The sequence below is a fragment of the Pleurodeles waltl genome, chromosome 9 (genome assembly GCF_031143425.1).
Source record: "Pleurodeles waltl isolate 20211129_DDA chromosome 9, aPleWal1.hap1.20221129, whole genome shotgun sequence".
In the NCBI taxonomy this organism is placed as follows: Eukaryota; Metazoa; Chordata; class Amphibia; order Caudata; family Salamandridae; genus Pleurodeles; species Pleurodeles waltl.
This window is the reverse complement of record NC_090448.1, coordinates 431,651,158-431,672,651: the sequence shown is the minus strand read 5'-3', so window position 1 is coordinate 431,672,651 and position 21,494 is coordinate 431,651,158. Positions and strand designations below refer to the sequence as shown.

General features: G+C 43.0%; 1 protein-coding gene across 1 annotated transcript in view; it reads right to left on the bottom strand.

The window, feature by feature from the left end:
* LOC138259478 (cytochrome P450 2C19-like) overlaps positions 1-21,494 on the bottom strand; it is a 564,007-nt gene that overhangs the window by 204,719 nt on the left and 337,794 nt on the right. The window contains exons 5-6 of the mRNA XM_069207248.1: positions 10,594-10,770; positions 8,300-8,441 (exon numbers count right to left, since the gene is read on the bottom strand). Of these exons, the coding sequence (XP_069063349.1) occupies positions 8,300-8,441; positions 10,594-10,770 (319 nt within the window). The remainder of the gene's footprint in view (positions 1-8,299; positions 8,442-10,593; positions 10,771-21,494) is intronic.

The window sequence follows — 21,494 nt, the reverse complement described above, 5'->3', positions numbered from 1 at the left end:
TGGAATCTATCCGTCTCCAACTCTCTCCTTTTGAACTTATGGAGCAGCCAGATTTGGCTTGTCTGTCTGCTAAAACTGAATTTTTGGTTGCAGTCACATCAACTAAAAGAGTAGGAGAACTAGGGGCTCTGGTAATTTATTTTTCTTATTTGCGATTATTTTCTGATCGGCTCTTTCTGAGGCTGGACCCTACATTTGTGCCTATGGTACAATCTCAAGAGATTGTACTTCCTGTCTTTTCTGATTCAGATTCGGATGTTCCATCATCTCTTGATGTCAAGCAAGCTTTGACGATATATCTGAACTGTCATAAGGATTTTTGTTTGTCATTCTCTCTTTTTCTCCCTTTTTGGTCTGCTAACAAAAGTAAAATGGCTACATCCGCAAACCATTAGCAGATAGATCAAGCATGCTATTTCTTAAGCTTATGAGCTGGCTGGGGAGATTGCACCTATTCAAATTCAAGGTCGCTCCAGTACAGAGGTTTCAACGTCTTGGGCGGGAATGCGTGGTACTTCGAGTCAAGAAATCTATTGTGCAGCAACTTGGACTTCACATTTGATGTTTGTGAATCATTACAGTCTTGATTTGTCTCCCGACTCTGATTTGAATTTTGGTTCTGTTGTCTTGCATTCAGCAGTGAAGTAATTGCTTATTGCTAATAAAGCTTTTGATTCATGCATTTGTAGGTTGCTTTTCTGTGCCTTAGCAAATCCTCCTTACATTAGGACTGAGACCAGGAGGACAGAGTTGAGGGGATAATGATTTCTTTACTTAACATTAATCTTCATTACCCCGATACGTCTTCCTCCTCGTCCCAGTCCATTCCCTCCCTCTTCCTCCCTGAGCACCTGAAATGAGTCTTTGGGAAATTGCAGGCCGAGTGGAGGGGGAGGAGTATTTATCGAGGGATCAATGGACATAGAAAATGAACTATGTTCTTGGAGCCTATGGCTTACAATAGTGGTGAACTACCTGTCGGAGGCGGGATCACCTCACTACGTTAGGACTAGGATGAGAAGGACTACGTATCTGGATGTTGAAGATTACTGGTAAGTAAAGAAATCATTATCAACTTTAGACTTCAGAGGACAGAATTCTGAAAGCAGTAAGGAATGCTCAGGGCTACACTAATCTACATGGAGTTTTAGGCCTGGCTTGACAGAGCAACTGTTACATGAACTTATGTGATCAACGAAAAATAACTTCCAGACTGCTACTGAAAGAAGGGATTAGGCGACATCCACATATTGTGTTCCCTTAGTACAGGATTTGATTGGGTCGCATTTCTATGTTTGTACTAAAAACAATGCTTGTACTGCCCTATTTGGCTTACTGTAAACCTTATTATACTCACTACAAGTCTCAGTTTATTGTGGTGGCAAGCTAATAGCCATGGATATAGACTGATCTGTTTATGAAATGTTTTGATAAAGGCATTTGGTCTGACATATTTATTGTAAAAAAAAATGCTAAAGTCAATAGACATTTAAGTGTAATTGTTGTTACTCTATTTTAATACTTACCAATAGGTTTTAGTTACATCTCATGGATTACCATAGGAGACAAAGATTTTTGGGGTCGATTACCCCATGTCACAAACCATGGATATAGAAGTTTTGCTCTGTGAGAATCCTTGCGAAGCCATCGTATGAGAGAAATGATTGTGCTTAGCCAACTGTAATTTTGTATAACCGTTGTCATTTTGTGTTCCTTTCTAATTTTATGACTGGGTGTCCGATGGTTGCCTTGTTGAAAAGCTTACGCTCAAGACTGAAGGCCTTACTTAGTTGGTTATGATGACAAGCTGTAGGCCTGATTAGTGCACTTGAAACGTTATGTCTGATACCATATGTTTGGCATGCAAAGGCCAGTTATCTAGCTTATTGCCAAACACATTTGTTAAAGCCTTTAAAAGTTGTCTGTTATCCCTTTGTGTGACATGCTATAGACACATATATTGTTACATGTAATCTTACAGATTATCAAAGTAGCCAAGGGTTTTGGGGTTGGGCTCCCACTCTGACTCTGTGTTTTTTTTACTGTGATGATTCTTGTTACTTCATGTTGAGAGAGGTTGTATATTGTTTTGCAAGCTGTATTGTTCAATTTTTATTTTACAGCTGTGTGCATGACAGTTACCAGTTTATGTGCACCTGAATAGGCTAGTTTTGAGTAAGATGAAAAGCCAAAGGTAAAGGTTAAAAGCTTCATTGGTTCATTGGGAAAGGTCATGCCAGACTTTATAGGTTTGATCTGTTTATTATAACACTTTAGAGCAAAGCCATTTGGCCTAACCTACCTACTGTAAAAAGCATGTGTTAAAAACAATAGGCTTTTAAGGATTACATTATACTAAATCCTGTAGGCAGGTGTTTTTTTATATTGAATTATCATAGCAGACCAGGGATTTTAATTTTGGTGATCCACCTGAACAACCCTTAGGGATAGAAGGTATGCACTATAATAGCTTCTCTAGGGAGAAATAGTATTTTGCTTTGCCAAGTTTAGTTTTGTATCAATTTTTACTTTTATGACTTTACGCCAGGTAGCTACTTTGTGGAAAGGTTATGCTCAATACTGTAGTCGTGAGTTGGTTATAATGACAAACTAATCATAAAGGCTATATGCCTGCCTGTTTATTATAAAAAGTTACCAAAACACATGTTAATGTTAGTAGGCACTTAAAGGTGGATTGTTATTACTCTGAACTAAAGAAGCCTACATGGAATCTTACAGATTACCTTAGTGACACGAGTTTTGATTTGGTACACCCTCTGACAAACCATGACTATATAAAATGTGCGCTGTGAGAATCATTGTTTGGCCATGCTATGAGAGAAAGTATTTTCCTTTGCCAATTTACTTTATTTATATTTGTAATTTGATGACTCTGTACTCTGTGGTTGCCTTGTGGGATCACTTATGCTCAGCATAGAGTAAGCCTGAGTAGGCTATGATGAAAGGCCAATGATAGCAGCAATCAGCTTAAATGACGTGCAGCGACATTTTATGCAAATGCAATATCTCTGGGCTATGCATTGTGAAATGTTATTACAAAAGCAGTAGGCCTGACTTATGCATTGTGAAAAGCATATGATAAATTCAATAGGACCCTAACAGTAGATTGTTGACACATTATGTTACAGCCCATAGAAACATTTTTGCTTTCATGTAATCCCACAGATTACCATAGCAAGCAAGGGCATTGGTGTTGACCACCCAGTCTGACAAACCCAGAGATCAGAATTTTACAGTGCTGATTCTTTTAAGCCCTCTAGAGATGAGTTTATATTGTTTTGCCTACTGTAACTTTGTACATATTTGTAATTTTATAACTGTATGCATGATGGCTGTCATTTAATGCACACTTCAATAGTCCTGTATTGTATATAGTATCAGGCCATTGGCTAGAGACCTTATTAGTTCACTGGGAAAAGTGTATGTCTGGTTCAAAAACTGTGATCTGTTTATAAGGAAAAGTTCTGATAAAGCAAGTAGGCCTTACTAAATGATTGTGAAAGCCATTTATTAAAGTCAAAAGGCTTTAAATGTGTTTTTTTTTTATTATACAGTGCTAAAGCCTGCAGGCATTTACTTTGTTACATGGAATCTCACAGATTACCTTATTCTGCAATGGTTTTTGTGTTAGTGACCCTTCCGAACAAAACCATGAAAATAGATGGTTTGAACAATGGTATTCCTTATTATGCACTATTAGTAGAAACTTTATATTGTTTTGACAGCTGCATTTTGTACATATTTGTAATTTTAATATGGTAAACCTGATGGCTACATTGTGGGAAGGTTTATGATCAACATAGTAGGTCTGAGTTGGCTATAGTTATAAGCCAATGAAAACAGCAAGGAAAAATATTTTGAATGCCGTAGATCTGATCTGTTAATTATGAAAAGTTATGATAAACAGAGTAGGCTGAGATATGGATTGTGAAATACATTAGTTAAGTCAATAGATATTGAAGGATGTATCCGCATAGGCACATATAGGGCCCCTGGCTCTGTTCTGCCATTGGTCTAAGAGTCATTTACACTATGCTTTTATTCATGTATAGCAGACTGCATGGGGTAATGGTTCAGTCCACATCCATTTTTGGCTCTCTTGCAATGTGATTCACAGCATTTTCTGATCACATATGGACATCCACCTGACAACAAGTGTGCTTCAGTGTAAGGGCTTGTTGGCCAGTACTTTAGTTTTTCATTTTCTCCTTTTCTTCTTCATTTCTTTAGTTCTCCTCTTTTTATTTTAATATGTATTAACACAATACTGCAACTGTCAAGGGAGTGCTCATGGATCACTTGCTTGCTGCTAATTTCATCTGCAGTGGGACCCACCCCACATGACCATATTCTCTAAGCCAGGAGGCCAAGATGGAATGCTTTTGTCTATAGTGTATTGTTCTTTTAATGCTCAAAGATGGCCAACACATTGATTCCAAAAATGGTGGCTATGATTGAACTTTAAAACAGTGACAGACTATTTACAATACGTTTGCAAGACGGACACCAATTGCCTTGTTTGGTTTCTTTATTACAAGAAGATGCCCATCATGTTTAAACAGCAGTAAGTTTTACCTTTTTCTACTTGCATTCTTTTAAATTATTTGAGCTTATATTGTTGACTTTGTGTGTGTTTGCAAGAAACTCAGTGGATGGATGATTGGATGTACGAGTGCAAAGATGAGTGACAACGTACATGTATGATTTCCATTTGAGTGCCTATATCAACCAGTGACACAAGAGGTACATTCATTCCAAACCCAGGCTTATTGGCATTGCCAATGCCTGTTAAAACTAGCAAGGAACCTGGTTGTTATTGAATGGATTTACCATTATTATACCAGGAAACATCAGTGACTATTTTTATCTGGTACTTTGTAACTTAATAAGAGCATCTGTAGTAACTGTTTCTAAAATAATTAGCAGATTGTAATCCTCTACATAATTGGTATCTTAGGTACTACTTTTAACAACTACTGTGGTTGAAAACAGCAAAGTAAAAAAGGAATTCAGCTTATTTCTGAAAACTCAGGTCCTTTTGCATGGTATGTGTTGGAAACGATCCTCTCTCTGCAGGTCTCCCCTCCCCCCCCCCCCAAAGTCTTGTCTTTTTCCCTCCACTTTTTGCTGAATTTGTTTTTGTTGGCCTTAGATCTCTATGCACTTAACTTCTGCTACTCAGTACTAAAGTGTTTCTGCTCTCTCTTTCACTCTCCAAAACATGGTTTGGTTGGCAAATTACCAATTGTCATATTTAATTTAGTAAAGTGCACTACATGTGCCCAGGGCCTGTAACTTAAATGCTACTAGCTGGCTTGCAGCACTGGTTGTGCCACCTACTTAAGTAGCCCTTTAAACACGTCTCAGGACTGCCACTGCAGAGTCTTTGCATGCAGTTTAAACTGACTTATACTGAATAGTTATACTGAAATGTACATCTTGATTGTGATGAAAAAATGTAACCATGCCTGTCAATTGTGTTTAGAAAGTCAAGCTCGGTGGCAAATTAATGCAGGGGAGAAAGACACACTTCCGTATATGAACAAATAGTTCACTCATGTTATGTTGATTATGTGGTACAAATCCACTATCGCATGTGACTACCAATACATTAACTCCATGACAAAAGTGAAACGTGCAACTCAAACAACCACTGTATCAAACAAAGCTATGAAAAGGTGCAACAATTAGACTGCTGCAGTGAATACAGAAGCGTTTGCATCGATAGCTCAAAAAAAGTGTTGAATTTGCCTCCATCAAACGAACTGACCGTAAACGGTTGGCCCATTTGTGAATTCTCCATGAATGACAGGTGTGCCGGTTGTCTTTTTGCCACTTGGTGAGGCTAATTTAAATTAAGACATGTGACCCAGAACTAGGCCAATGAAAAAATAGAAATGGACACAATACTGATATAAAGCTGTGCATTGCTTGCTTTAAAGTGAAATAAAGTAAACTCGCGTGCCTATAATTCGACAATAAACCAGAATCACACTCCAAATGGAAAACAATTTGTTGGACAACATTGCAACCATACACAGGCGTGGGTAATACAAAAATTCATGATAACATCTGTTATACAATGTTCAACTTACGTATTTACAATGCAGATAGTAGCTTAATGGTTAACAGGTTTAACATGTATAAATGAAAAGTCAAACTATAACTACTGAATGTTGAGGTGATTTGCCTCTACTGATATGCTGAATGACCTCAATATTTGGAATGATAAGTGAATCTCCACTGCTCTTCTCACGTATGTACTGAAGTGTCTGCTTCATTTTGAAAGATAGATATTGTTTTATTCAACACAATTGTAGGGTGTAAACAACCGGTGGGACAAAAATATTATTATTCATGATATGAATGACAGAATGCACGCTAATAGTCAACATGAAATCATCAATACACTTTTTCAGATGCACAAAGGTTAAGTGTTGATGTGCAACCCTGTGCGTGCTCTGCCCAAAACATGCATAACATTTAACACTATTTGGTGCACAGGAGGTGCACTAGCCCCAAGTTGCACAACTGGCAGGCGAATAGGCAAACTTCAATACTTTATTAAAAACATGGCAATCCCAATATTACACGTTCATGCAAAATGCCATTCCAAGACTTCTTTGAAGTCTCCCCCACTTCAAATACACTACTGGGTATAAGAAATGGACCTCAGACACTAACAATTCAGGACACTTCATGACCTGTTGATGCCATGCTAGGAAGAAGGACTGCTGTACTACTACAAGACTGCCACTCTACTGGACTGTTGCTCTGAAAGAACTGCGGCCAGGCTGTTCTGACCTGTTTCCTTCTGCCCTGCTTACCTGGGTGAGAAAGAACGTGCCTGTATGCCTCCAACCCAGAACCCAGAGTGACTCCAAGGGCCAGCTGACTGGTCTGAAGTCTCAGATACATAAAAGACTTCCAACCAACCCAACACTGCAACTACACTCTGCCAGCTGTGAGCCTGCCCTGCAAACGGTCCCAACCTAGTACTGGACCCCTGAAGGTATTGCTCCAGCAGAACTACTGCAGCTCTTCCATTGTGTGGACAGTCAGCACATCTCTGCCATTGCGTAAATAATATCAATGCATCACTTTCAGAACCAGAACTGCAGCGTTTCCTTCAGGGCAAGGTCCCTGAATACTCGTTGATGACAGCCTCAATGACAAAGATGACCTCTGTATCGCAGCCACACCGCTCATTGTAATCAGCGCACCGCTGCGTGGGGGACTTTGACACATCTCCTCGACTGCGTGGGAAAAATCGACACATTTCCTCAGTGACATGGCTCAGCGCAACACTACTGCACTAGGATTTGAGGTGCCTTAGTTTGGCAGGCCCAAGAGGGTCCCTGTAGCCGTTGCACGCTGAATCACGATCAGCTTGATCTGCTGACTTTATCCCAGCCCAGTGGCACCAGATAGCCCTGGTTGGCGCGTTTTGCTTCTAAGTGCTTTTCTACAGTTTAGTCTTTAAAAAATAATAATTCAAGTTCTACTAATTGGATTTTTGTTGTTTTGCTCTTGTTTTATTTATTAAATTACACTCTATTTTTCTAACCAGGTTTGGCATCTTTTTGTGTGGAGTTTTCAATGTTTTACAGTTTGAAGTGTTGCACAAATATGTTATTAATTGCCTCTTAAGTTACATCTGACTGCTCTGAGCCAAGCTACGAGAGGGTGAGCATAGGTTCATTTGGGGCGTGTTTGTGACTTACCTTGACTAGGATTTTGGTTCCTGCTTGATCAGGGTGCATACCTTTGTCAAACAGAAACCCAATTTCAAATGGTATTTTAAACCTTATTTTAAAAATATCACATCTTTGATTCATTGTATGTTTTAATTAGTCTTTATTGAGAACTCAAAGCTCAAGTTTTCACTTAAACAAAAATTGATAGTAGTGAAAGAGCTTTGCACACTATCATATATTAAGGGCAATGCCATTCTTAAAATACTGATTAAACACATCAGCAATGTATCACAAACTACCCCTAAGTTGTGGAAATGTATTTCTCTATCTCCCTCTCTTGCTCTTTGTCACTTTATATTTTCATTAAAGGCAGGAGATCTGGTGATAGTGTGATTAGCTATAAAATCTTTCCTATAAATTCGATTTTTTTAATAAACAAATATGTGCTTTGACCCTGGTAAATTGTTAATCATTGTCGAGCTAATTAAATAAATCTTTGTGTTTTTGGTTCTTTTTTTTTTAGCACTTGGTTTTAGAAAGTAAGGAACTTAAAGCTTGAGCAGTGAGGAGTCTAGTCTTACCTTCCACTTCTGGATACTTCAGCAATATCATGAGCCCATATCTGAGGGTAGTACTGACTGTTTCAGTTCCTGCAGCAAAAAGGTTCAGTGTTGTCATCACCAAGTTCTTCATGGAAAATTCACTGGCCCGGTTCTGTGTTTCCTAATAGAAAACAAGATTTTCACATTACTTTGAAGATTCTTTGATGGCCCCACATCAATTTGTGTCCATGTGATGTTTTTGTTGTGTGTAGTATGGCCAAAACCAGAGAAGAACTGGCTGCTGAGGCAGTTCCTGAACCTTATTGATTACTACTATTAAGGGAAATATATTAAGGATAATCAGGGAATGAAGGATTGTATATGATTACTTAGGAAACAATGGCAAGACAGATTGTTTGAAGTTAATGTTCACAGAAACATAATACAATCTGTGTATAGTTAGGCATGGGCGAGATTTCTGTTACGCTGGTGTAATTTTGCATAGTCACAGTAACTTGTAGGAAATTTACCAAATTATTCTATTATACATGTACTTGAGTGCTGTGCCCACAAACATTTAGTGCAAGAGCACGAGAACAATGTGAATTACCACAATGTGAAATGCTGCTGTTTTTTTCTCTTTTTCTTTCATATAAAATGCGTCCTCATGCCTAATATGGACAAATAGATGTATTTTAAGTTTAAATGGAGTGTCAAATACTGGTTTTGCACTTTGTGTAAATGCATGTAATGTTTTCAAAATTTAATGTAAATACGCAAAATCAAATTACACACGTTTTGTACTCTGTTTTGTACTGTACGTGTAATGTCCGAACTATATTTGCCTCTTTGATGTCTGGACTGTTGTACAGACAGGGCACACTGCAAAATCAGTTGACTGGCTAGATGTGAACCAATATGATTACCATTTATTTTTGGGTCTGGCATTAGCCTAGACATTTTGATTTTGATAAAAATATATATCCTATTCATACTTTCAGAAGATCGTTGCATTCGGAGTGGAGATCTCTACACTGAAAAGATAGGAGAGGTGGAGGCATAACCCTGTACAGGTACTTTCGTGAACAGCATTTTATAGTATGTGAGTAGTACTATTGTAGTACTACTAAATATGCTGTAGAATGCAGACCTGAAATGTCGTACTGACTCTGGCAATCTCTATTGTTCCTGTCTCTGCAAACCTCTGATGAAGACGCTCCATCAGTCTCTCAGTCTCCACCTCATATTAAAGCACTGCAGCTGGATCAGTAGAACCTCAGGCCTCAGTGGGTATGTCACGTGACTGCAAAAGATGAGAGTGGTTTGTCTTCGAGGCCAGCACAATCCTGTTTCTCTGCTGGTGCTAAAGTAGTAGTCCCCAACACCAGCCCAGGGATCAACAGGCCTGCAGCTTCTGGCTCTTAATTGTAGGCAGGAGAGTTCACAATACAGCACCTTCAACAAATCTCTACAATTTAAGTGCAAACCTCTTATATCTCCGGACCACTCACTGAATGACCAAGGATACTAAATGTTATGTGGGCTACAGACACAAGCATGAAGGCCACATCTATTGGCTGCGATGGCAAATGAGCTCTTTTCATATTAGAATCTTACCCCTAAATTGGCTCGATGTGAGAGTGAACTCTCAAGAATCAGATGTAGCAACACAAAAAGATGATGAACATTGTCAAATACTCACCCCAAGTCACAGATCTTGTTGTAATCCATTGTTTTTTTGCTCACCATGCCACCCCAGTTTGGATACAGCCATATCCAAATCAGTCTTGACCCTACTCTTCATGGGGCAGTCCAGCCTGAACTGACAGGCCAGGTCCTCCCTGGACCGGAAACAAGCATCCTGGGACCAGTTTTGGGGTATCACCCCTCATCAGCCAGGCTATCTTGGATCCAGTAGCACAGTGAGCATTGGACCCACGTCTGGGCATACCCTTCTCACCTAGGCCTATGAATGGAATGCTGAACATTGTCAAACACTCACCCCCAGATGTAGGCAGCATAAGAGACAGGCCAAAAACATTACTGAATGCAATATTCATAGGAGGTGGTTAGAAAATGTTTTAACTGACCTATATAGAATTGAGTTTTTCAAATAGTCTTAGATAGAGATAGTGGCTCAAGACAATTGTAGATAGGGATGATTTTTCTTTATATTTTTCTATATGGGTCAGCTTGTGTGTCCTATTCGGAATCAGATCACTTTATACCCTTACCGATAGACGTAGACTAAGTGTACTCTTTGTAGGTATACAGCACTAACAGTACTGAAAGATCACAGTTGGTTCTCTTTGAAGTCATCTTTGGTAACTCACCTGCTGCATTTTAATGAGGAAGCAGTCAATGAAGTCACGAGGGTTGCTGGGATCAAGAATCATTTGATGCTCTTTGACATATTCTTTCACAAGTCTTTTTACCACCTTAATATTTTTCAGCATCTTCCTGTGAGGACCGGGCAATGGTAGGATAATGCCTGGAAAGCGATTTAAGAGCTGCAAAAAGAGCAGAGTATTAACTTGTTCCATGACATAGCACTTACGTTTGGCTGTTACTTTATTTTTTTTGTGGTCTACAGGTGTATTATCATGTAAACAATTATAGCTTGATAGCTTTTGAACAACCTAAGTTAAAGTTGCTTTTCTCCCCCTAATTACTCAAGTCGTGGTTCAATGCTAAGTAAGTATTTCAATTTCTGGGTTTATATCTGCTAGCACCGTGCATTACAGCTAGAGGTCTGGTTAGCTGACCCCTCCATCACTTTGAAGAAATTGACCTTGATTCAATGATGTGACACTGATCGGTTTTAGAAGAAGATGCATCCTTATAGTCACCTTGCTGGTTTCGGTGAACTTGGCTTTGGTTCTGATGGTAAATGTGGTCCTCAAGCAGGTAGTGTGTGAATCTGGCGAAATTGCTTAATCTCTCTATGCCAAGACTGCCTCTTAATGATTTAGAGCATTCGCTCTGCTTTATGTATGATGTATGCATGCCAATAAATACTAGTACCTATATGATTGGTATATTTCACCAATCAATATTCATGAATAGCATGGTGTTGCTCTGCCATCATGCCATAAATACAGCATTGGTTACAGAAAAATGGCATGTGATGTGGGTTTATCCCAGTTTTTAGCTTAAGGGCACACTAGTCGCCCCCATGTATTCATTTGGTGCACTCATAGCATTGGTGCCTTGGTTTAAAAATAATACAAAAACTACAGGGCATGCATTACATATAGGGAGCACTGCCCTGAGGGCACCAGGTGCACACCAGGACAGAGTGCCTATTAAATGTGTTGTCCCTAGCACAAAGACAAATTTGTTCCATTCCTGGGGGCAGCATATCAGCAAAAAGTGGACTAGATGTTTGAAGCAAATGGTTCACCTCTCACTCTGCAGGCGGTAATGGTGTCTGAATTACTCAGGGGACAGATATCCTTCTTGGGGGGTGGGAGTGCAGTGAGTGCACTCCTCAGCAAGTTGATGTCTAGGGGGTTCATGGCACCCCATTTTCCTGCTTTGATGCAGTGCCCTCAGGGAATCACTGTGAGCCCCCTCATATTTGGCGCACAGTCAGTGCATCCCTGACTGCTTCTTTGCTTCTGTGGTATGATATACGGTGTGGATGCAGAGGAAAGCTGTTCTATTATTTACATAGAGCCGCACTACTTTCCTAATACGTGAACACCCTCTTTAGGATCGTGATGGTGCTACATGTGTGTTAATGTGCTCAGTATTACAGAAGGGGCTGCGTAAGCTTATGCAACACCTTCTGTAATACTAAAGTGCCAAAAGACATCAAAATCGGATTCATGTACGTTTTTTGTGGACCCGAGGACACTTATCATAGTATGACTCTTTTCTCTGTCTTTCTTTTCTGCACAAACGCATATTCTTTATTTAATTATATATTTATTTTTGTCAACATCCTTACACTCATCTTTACACCCGCTCAATGCCAATGAAACAAATAAGGAGAATGACCTCAAAATAGTCACCTTTAAAATATATTCTGTGACGCATTTGGGAAATTTATGTTGTTGCAGCAGAACTCGACATGGAGCTGGAAACCACGAGAAGCACTGGTGTGGTGCGCTTAATTCAGGTGTAAAATAAACCTGCCCTTACAGTATTAAATTCACTTTTTCAAACTACTGCGACATTTTCCAAAGAAATATCAAAGCAAATATTTTAGCAATGCTTTATAATAGCAAGATTAATCCAGAGGCAATCGGATCTCTAGCACTAGCTCTTCGTAGTATGATGAAAGCCTTGACTTCAGATTATTGTGGTTTTTCACATCTTGCTCAAAAAATGACATAAAGTTTCACCCACCACTCAGAATTCCAAAAAAGGATTACGCTAGTGAACATGAGCACCCAGAGAGGTGACACTACCAGTGTTGGAAATTTGCTAGAGTTATCCACTGCTAATCACTGTATTAATTGGATACTAGGTCAACTATTTGGCTTTTGTTTTACTGGACATTGTCAGCAAAGTACACTCAGTCTTTCGCCACTCAACATTTGGGCTTGCAGGTGTCTGGAGAGCCCCTTGCTGTCTAAGAGGTAGATGCTTACTTATCCTGTGATTTGCATCAAATCATTTCCCTCACTTTCCTTATAATTTAGAACTTCTGCAGAAATTAGGCCCTCAAACGTACAGCTCACTAACCCTCCCTAAACCCCTCTTACCTTTCCCTAACCCCATCCTCTTTTCCTTTTTAATACATGCCAATCACCCCTTGGTTAGGCCCTGGGCAGCCTAGAGGGCAGGGTGCAGTGTATTCAAAAAGTTTGACATGTACTTTTAGATTTTACATGTCTTTATAGTGAAAAACTCTTACATTTGTTTTTCACTATTACAAGGCATACCTCACCTATAGGATAACAGTGGAGTTATCATATTACATTTAATAAACTGTAACCTCGAAACTGGAACAGGAAATGAGTCCATGTTGGGTGTCTTTAGAAATATAATGAACAATCCTTATTTCTGGTGACATCAGATTTTAAATTACAATTTTGAAAATGTCACTTTTAGAAAATTTATATTTTCCTGCATTAGCCATTTCATGCCTGCAGCCTCTTTCTTGGTCACATGACTGGGTGTAGCTGACAGTTAGGCTTTGTGTATTCCTCCTAGACAGCCACACAAAATAAAGCACTTAGGTGTGCCCGGATGGGTCATCACTGGCAGGATGGGAGGGTGGAGGTGGACACTGCCATACTTACACTTTAATAGGTTGTGTCCTGCCTTCACACAAAGGGCTTTCTTTGAAGTTTGCCTACTTCAAAGGCAGAAAGGGGTATAAGTAGTGGACCCAAAAACCCAGACTTGAGATTTCTTCAAGAGCACTTCTGGATTCAGAAGGAACCTCTGCCAAGGAGAAAAGCTGAAGAGCTGAGAGGAAGGGCTGCCCCTGCCTATGGCTATGCTTTGTTCAGCTGTCCTGCAGTTGCTGCTTCTGACTGTGAAAGGGAACAAAGACTGAACTTTATTGTGCATTCCTGCTTGAAGAGAATATCCAAGGGCTTGAACTGAGCCTGTTTTGAAGTGTCAGGACCATCAAAGACTTCCTCTGCGAGCACCTGGACTCTCTGCTGAGACTCCTGCCCTGCCAAGTGGTGCCCTAGCCAGTCCCTGGGCCCTTGAAAATTGAAGTTGGCAGAGCAAGGGCTGAAATCCATGCACAGAACACCATGCAGGGAACGTTTTGACACACCATCTGCAACGCAGCTGATAAACGATGCGCCACCCGCTTCGTGGCTAAAATCGACACTCCACAACGCATCGCAGCTAGAGGAATGACGCAACACCCACTTGCGGCTGCTGATAATGACGCAAACTCAATGCAGCACGGTTTTCTAAAACTGTGAGACCGGATCGTTGCTGGGCGTCAAAGTCATCGTGAACCTGCCTGGAACCTAAGTACCCTGTCCAGAAATTGATGCATTGCTCTCTTGCGAGGAAGAAAAATTACGTATCGCCTACACAATCAGAGAAGCAATTACGCACGGCCTCACTTGCAAGGAATCGACAAATCTCTGACATTTACGTGGCATGCTCATCCGTGCAGCTTTATTTTTGTTGCAAGCCAGGTACTTTGTGTAAAATCTACATTTCCATTGTTTTCTATGGAGTAAGACTCTTTTGAAAATTCATATCTTGACTTGTGTCGATTTTGTCTTGTTTGATTTAGATCAATATTGTCTATTTTTCTAAACTGTTGTGGTGTCCATTTTGTAGTGTTTTCACTGTATTACTGTGTGTGTTGCTACAAATACTTTACACATTACTTCTGAGTTATGCCTTCCAATCGTGCCAAGCTACCACTGGGGATAAGTGAGGGTAAGCAGGTGTGTTTCTCCTTTTGCCCTGACTAAAGTGAGGGTCTATGCTTGGACAGGGGGTAACCTGACTGCCAACCAAAGACCCCATTTCTAACAGCGGGCCAAAGTGGTTCTCTGTAGCTGGCCCTCTCTCCATCATGGTTTGCATGAACTTGTGACACCTAGCCTGCTACTTGCCTGGAGCTTCTAGTTCCTGCTTTTCGAGACTGATCCCGTCTGCACCAATCTGTGCCAGGACTGCACCCAGCTCAACAATCCCTGGTCCTCCCATCCCCGGAATACACACCATCGCCAAGCTCTACACCATCAACCCCGGACGACGCAACAAACACTGCCAACGCATTGACTCAAGCTCCACATTAGGACCCTTTACCTGCACCCACTGCCATTTCAACTGCCAGCCCACAGCCCAGCCCCACCCCGAACACACCACAGACACCAGCCGAACAAAAATATCAACTCACATGAGCCCTTCTCAACACGCTCACTATGCAAGCATTCCACTTAATTATGGGACCTCATCGCCACCCTCGCATCCAACATCATCTGCCACATCGATCCCCAACAGATATAAAATCACTCACCAGGACCGCCACAACAAGCTGGGAGGAGGAACAGCTATCATCCACAAAGAGACCATACAGTGCACCACCACCACAGACAACACCACCACTCTCATAGAACATATCCACATCAAGCTCCACATGGATGACAACACAACCATTAGAGGCACACCTCGCATACCAATCCCCAGGCCCCCACTCCAGCTTCTGCAACACCATCACAGGCTTCATTGCGCCTCAATCCTTAGATTCCTCCATCTTCCTCAGCGACCTAAATTTCCACATTGATGACCATAACCACAGCAACATTGCACACCTCCTCCACAGTATGAGCAGCCTCAGATTGACCCAGAACATCCACGACCCTACACACACCACAGGACATACACTGGACCCCATTTTCACCTACAGCAACTGTGTCAAATACAGCAATGTTACAGAACTCACATGGACCGATCACTTCATCGTTCACTTCAGCATCTCAAGCCCCCTCAACCCCCAAGATGACGAGCACTCCCCACTGGAGGTGGAACAAAATCTCAGAGACAGTTGGGCAGATGCTCTCAATGCGTCCAACCCTGCTACCAACCTAGACCAGGGAGTGATAAACTTCAATGCCTGGATCACCATTTGCACAGACAGCATCGTCCCCCTGAAGAGCAACATCCAGAGAAAATTTGCCAAAAAGCTGGAGATGAGATGCGTGCCAGCAAGGACACCTCTGACAGATCAGCCTTCAAGACCTCCCTCAACCTGTACCACGGCCTGCTGAGGGCAAAAAAGGAGACAGCCTTTGCCACATGCATCGAAACCAGCACAAACAACACCAAGGACCTTTTAAACATCGTTAAGGAATTCTCCGACCCGGCTGCCAGCGAAAACAGCATCACACCCTCACAGGAGTTGTGGGACAACCTTGCCCACTTCTTCCATGACAAGATCGCAACCATATACAGACTTCAAACCCCAACCCACACCTATGGAGTTCCTCGATAGACACACCACCATCGCAATCGACACAAAGCACATACTGACCACCTAGAACAATCTCTCCACCCATGAAATCCATCTACTCGGGGACTCCCATAGACCCATGCCGGCGTTACATCTTCAACCTTAGAAAGCAAAGGATCATCCAGGAACTCACCACCCCGCTCAACACCTCTATCAACATTGCAATATTTCCCGAAGCCTGGAAACATGCCAAAGTCAGATCACTACTCAAAAAAACGTTTGCCAACCCCATCAAACCCCAAAACTGACGGCCAATCTCCCTGCTTCCATTCCCAGTGAAGGTACTGGAAAAGATCATCAGCAAGCAACGCAAAACATACCTGGAGCAGAACCAACTACTCAATGTCTCCTAATTTGGCTTCCGCTGCAATCACAGCACAGAAACTGCTGTTATCACAGCCACCAACGACATCCAAACCCTCCTCCACCAAGGACAAACAGCAGCTTTGATCCTCCTTGACCTCTCTGCAACCTTCTACACTGTATCTCATTACATGCGATTCGAAAAACTCCACCACATTGGCATCCAAGGAGACGCGCTCAGATGGATCCCTGTAGAAAGCTGGCCTGGTGTGTAGTGGGTACCTATGCTACTTACACCTTATACCAAGTCCAGTTATCCCTTATTAGTGTAGTGTAGGCAGTGTCTAGAAGCCAGGCTCTCTAGAGGTAGCTGTGGATGAGCAGCCAAGGCGTATCTAGGAGACATGCAAAGCTCATGCAATACCACTGTAGTCACACAGTACTCACACACATGAAAGAAAATACTCAGTGTTACAAAAATAAAGGTACTTTATTTTGGTGATACAAATACCAAAAATACCATAGAGAGCATAATACACAAATTATATACACTAGTATGCAGAAATAGGCATAAAAACAGTTAAGAAACTGAGCAATTAGTGAAAATCACAATAGTTAGAAATGGGCCTTGGGGGAGCACAAACTGTAAGTGAAATGCGAAAGTTCTTCCCCCACCTATTCAAGTGTAATGTCTCGAGGGGAGCTGGGAGTACTAGAAAATGCCAAAGGTAAGTACCAGAACCCACCCCAGTGACCAGGAAAGCAGAAGTAAACACAGTAACTTTCCCAGCACACACACAGAAACGAGAAGAAGAATTATGCAAAACCCAAAAGAGACTGCAAGACATCAACAGTGGGTTCCTGGACAAGAAGACCTGTGGAAGAAGGAGACCAAGTCCAAGAAGCACAGAAGAGTCCAGGAAGAGCAGGAGCCCAGGAAGATGAAGGTGCAAAAGGAGAACCACTGGTGAAGAAGAAAAGTCAAAAGGAGAACCACCGGTGAAGAAGAAAAGTCAGCACTGCACCCAAGAAGACGAAGTCAGGTTCCTGGAGTGTGCAAGTGATATCTCATGCCGGATGGAGGATTGCAGTCGGGTTTGTATCGTCGGTGTCCACAAACAAGCCTTGGCACATGCAAAGCTCGCGGTTAGAGGAAAATGGCGCTGCCCGGGACTAAGAAGGACTAGGTGGACTCTTCCCAGGCGGGGGAGTCAGAGAGGGCCCTCAGCAATTCAGAGAGCCTACAGATGACCAGACAGTGCACACAGGAGTCCCACAGTATGGGGACAAGGAAGTTGCAAAAGAGGCCCACGCAGAACTGCGACAAAAGCTCCCAGAACCACTCAGGAAACTCTGCATCACAGGATAGAGTGCTGGGGCCGAAGCTACAAGATACACGAAGGGCTTGGAGGAAGGATGCCAACAAGCCTTGGCAGCTGCAAAACATGTGGTGCACGGGGTTACTGTCTTGCATGGGCTGGCAACCTCTTACCTCAACCAAAGTTGGACAGTTGGAAGAGAGGATCGTCAGGACCACTTCAGACTGCCACCTGTAATGCGGGATCCACGCAGCTCAGCAGGATAGGGGATCCACTCAGCCTGTTGTCGTTGCAGTTAGTGCCTGCAGAAGCAGGGGAGTGACTCCTTCACCCCAAGGGATATTCCTTCACCCCTCTGATACTGGCTGAAGATGGGCTGTCTACAGAGGATGCATGACTGGGAAACAGTTGCAATTGCTGGCAGGAGCTGGAGATACAATGTGGCAGAAGGGGTCTTGCTGCTTTGTAGCAGCTTGTAGAGTTCCTGGATGGTCCAGATGAAGTTTCTTCAGTGAGAAGGTGAAGTGGAGGATGCAGAGGATTCCTGCTGGAGTCTTGCAATCCAAATCTGAGGAACCACCCAAAGGAGAGACCCTAAATAGCCCTGAAAGGGTGATTGTTCAGCTAACCAGGTAAGCACCTATAAGGGGAGGGCTCTGACATCACCTGCTGGCACTGGCCACTCAGATGCTCCCAGAGTTCCCTACCAAGCTTGAATCCAAGATGCCAAAACCCAGGGACCCTCTGGAGGAGCTCTAAGCACCATCCCTGGGGTGGTGATGGACAGGGGAGTGGTCACTCCCCTTTCCTTTGTCCAGTTTTGCACCAGAGCAGGAACTGCGGGTCCGTGAACTGGTGTAGACTGGTTTATGCAAGGATGGCACCAAATGTGCCCTTCAAAGCATTTCCAGTGGCTTGGGGAGGCTACCCCTCCCAAGCCTGTAACACCTATTTCCAATGGGAGAGGATGTAACACCCCTCTCCCAAAGAAAATCCTTTGTTCTACCTTCCTGGGCTTGAGCCTTTCAAGCAACAGGAGGGCAGAAATCTGCCTGTGAGGTGGCAGCAGCTAGGGATTCCTGGAAAACCTCAGAAGGCTGAAATGGTAATACGGGGTCCTCTAAGGGGCCCCCAGTGTATATTGAATCATACAACCAATGCTTGCAAAAGCTTTGGGGTATGATTCCAACATGTTTGATACCAAACTTGCCTATGTTTGGAGTTACCATTATGTAGCATGACATAGGCAGTGACCTATGTCCAGTACACGCGTAAAATGGCATCCCACACTCACAAAGTCTGGGAAAATGGTCCTGGAGGTCATGGGAGCACCTCTGCTAGTGCAGGGGTGCCCTCACACACAGGTACTTTGCATCCTGTCCTCAAGGCTGGATGGCCTGCTATGGGGTGACTTATAAGTTACCTGGTGCAGTGTAAATGGCAGTGAAAGGGTGCTTGCACCTTTTCATGCAGGCTTCAATGGCAGTCCTGCAGAAGCCTTTGCATGGGCTCCCTATGGTGGCAAAATATATATTGAAGCCCACAGGGATCCCCTGGAACCCCAATGCCCTGGATACCTAGGTACCCTATACTAGGGACGTATAAAGGGGCACCAGTATGCCTATTGTGAGTGAAATACAGAGTTTTGGGAGAGAGAGCATAATCACTGGGGTCCTGGTTAGCAGGATCCCACTGAACACAGTCAAGTACACTGACATCAGGCAGAAAATTGGGGTAACCATGCCAAGAAAGAGGGTACTTTCCTACAATCACCTCCTTCCTCATCTGAAGAACCGAGAAGATCTACCTCTCACCTTTCATCTCCAAACACAAGGAGAATGCCTGCAGTGTCCCCCCGGCCCATCCCTCAGCCCTATGCTCTTCAACACATATATGACCCCGCTGGCCAACATCGCCAGATCTCAAGGTCTCAACTTAATTTCCTATGCAGATGACACCCAAATCATCCTCTCACTCATCGACGACCCCTCCACCACCAGAACCAGCTTCCAGAGATGCATGAAAAGCATCGCTGATTGGATGAAGAACAAGTGCCTGCAGCTGAATGCAGACAAAATGGAAGTACTCATCTTTGGCAACAGCAGTAACACTTAGAACGACTCCTGATGGAGATCAGACCTAGGACCCACACCCACTCTCTCCGACCACACTAGAAACCTCTGAATCATCATTGACAACAAGCTCACCATGAAATCACAGATCAACGCCATCTCCTCTGCCTGCTTCCTCACTTTGCGTATGCTACGTAAGATCTTCTAGTGGCTACCTCTACACACGAGACTCATCATGATAGAGGCCCTCATCACCAGCCGACTGGACTACGGCAACACCCTCCTACAGAGACTTCAGACCATATAGAACGCTGCAGCTAGACTCATCCTCAACCTTTCCCAAGGAATCCACATCACACCCCACCTCAGACAACTCTACTCCCAATCAGAAGAGATGCCAATTTAAGCTGCTGACCCACACACACAAGGCTCTACACAACCAAGGACCTGCGAACATTATCCACTGGCTGAACTTCCATTAAACATCAAGAAGACTACACTTTGCCTTTCTTTCACTTGCCCATACTCCCGCATCTACTGAAGCAGAAGTGGAGGAGGCTACTTATCTCACATTGCAATAAAAACCTGGAACACCCTCGCCACAGACCTCCGGACCATCACCTCACTTCTGGAATTCTGAACAGCCCTCAAGACCTGGCTGTTCGAATAAGCCTCCGGGACCTGCAAGCAACTGGATACCTCATCGGGTGATTAGCCGCACTTTATAATTCCTGATTTATTGATTGACTTTGTCCTGGTTTAGAGCAACCAGATATCCACAGCTGTCACTTTGTGTTTTTTCACTGACATTTTTAAACCTGTATACCTCTGGTTCTACTGTCTGGATTTTTATCATTTGTGTTTATTAAAGATTAATCTACTTTTCTAAATCTGGTGTAGAATCTTTTTGTTGTGTGCTGTCACTGTGTCACTGTTCGAAGTTGCACAAATACTTTGCACATTGTCTCTAAGTTAAGCCTGACTGCTCTGTGCCAAGCTACCAGAGGGTTGAACACAGATTAATTTAAGGTTTGCTTGTGACTTCAAGCTGATAAGAATTGGGGTTCCTGCTTATATAGAGTTTCAACCCCCCAACCAGTAACGTAGGGGGTCATTTTGACCTCAGCGGTCTTTTTCCAAGACCGCTGAGGGACCGCCGTGCGGAAGACCGCCAGTGGTGGCGGTTTGCCGCTCGGCCTATTATGACCGTTGGCAGCTCACCATCCTTTTACAGATGGAGAGCTGCCAACAGCCATACTGGCGGGCGGCGGGAAAGTGGAGGTTGCTCCACCTCCACCGCCACGCCAACAGAACACCGCCCAGCGAATCATGTCCTGTGATTCGGCGTGGCGGTGTTCTGTTGGCAGTGTGGTGTCGGCGGAGCAGCCCCCATGGCTCCCGTCCCCTCTCGGAGGATCGTCGGACCAGGTAAGTCGATCATCCGTGAAGGGAGGGGGGTGGGGCGGTGTTGTGTGTTGTGTGCGTGCATGGGGTTGTGTGTGTGTGTATGTAGAGGGTGTGTGTGTGCGTGTATGCTTGCAGGGGTGTTGTGTGTATGGGAATGAGTGCTTGTATGTTTGTAGGTATGTCTG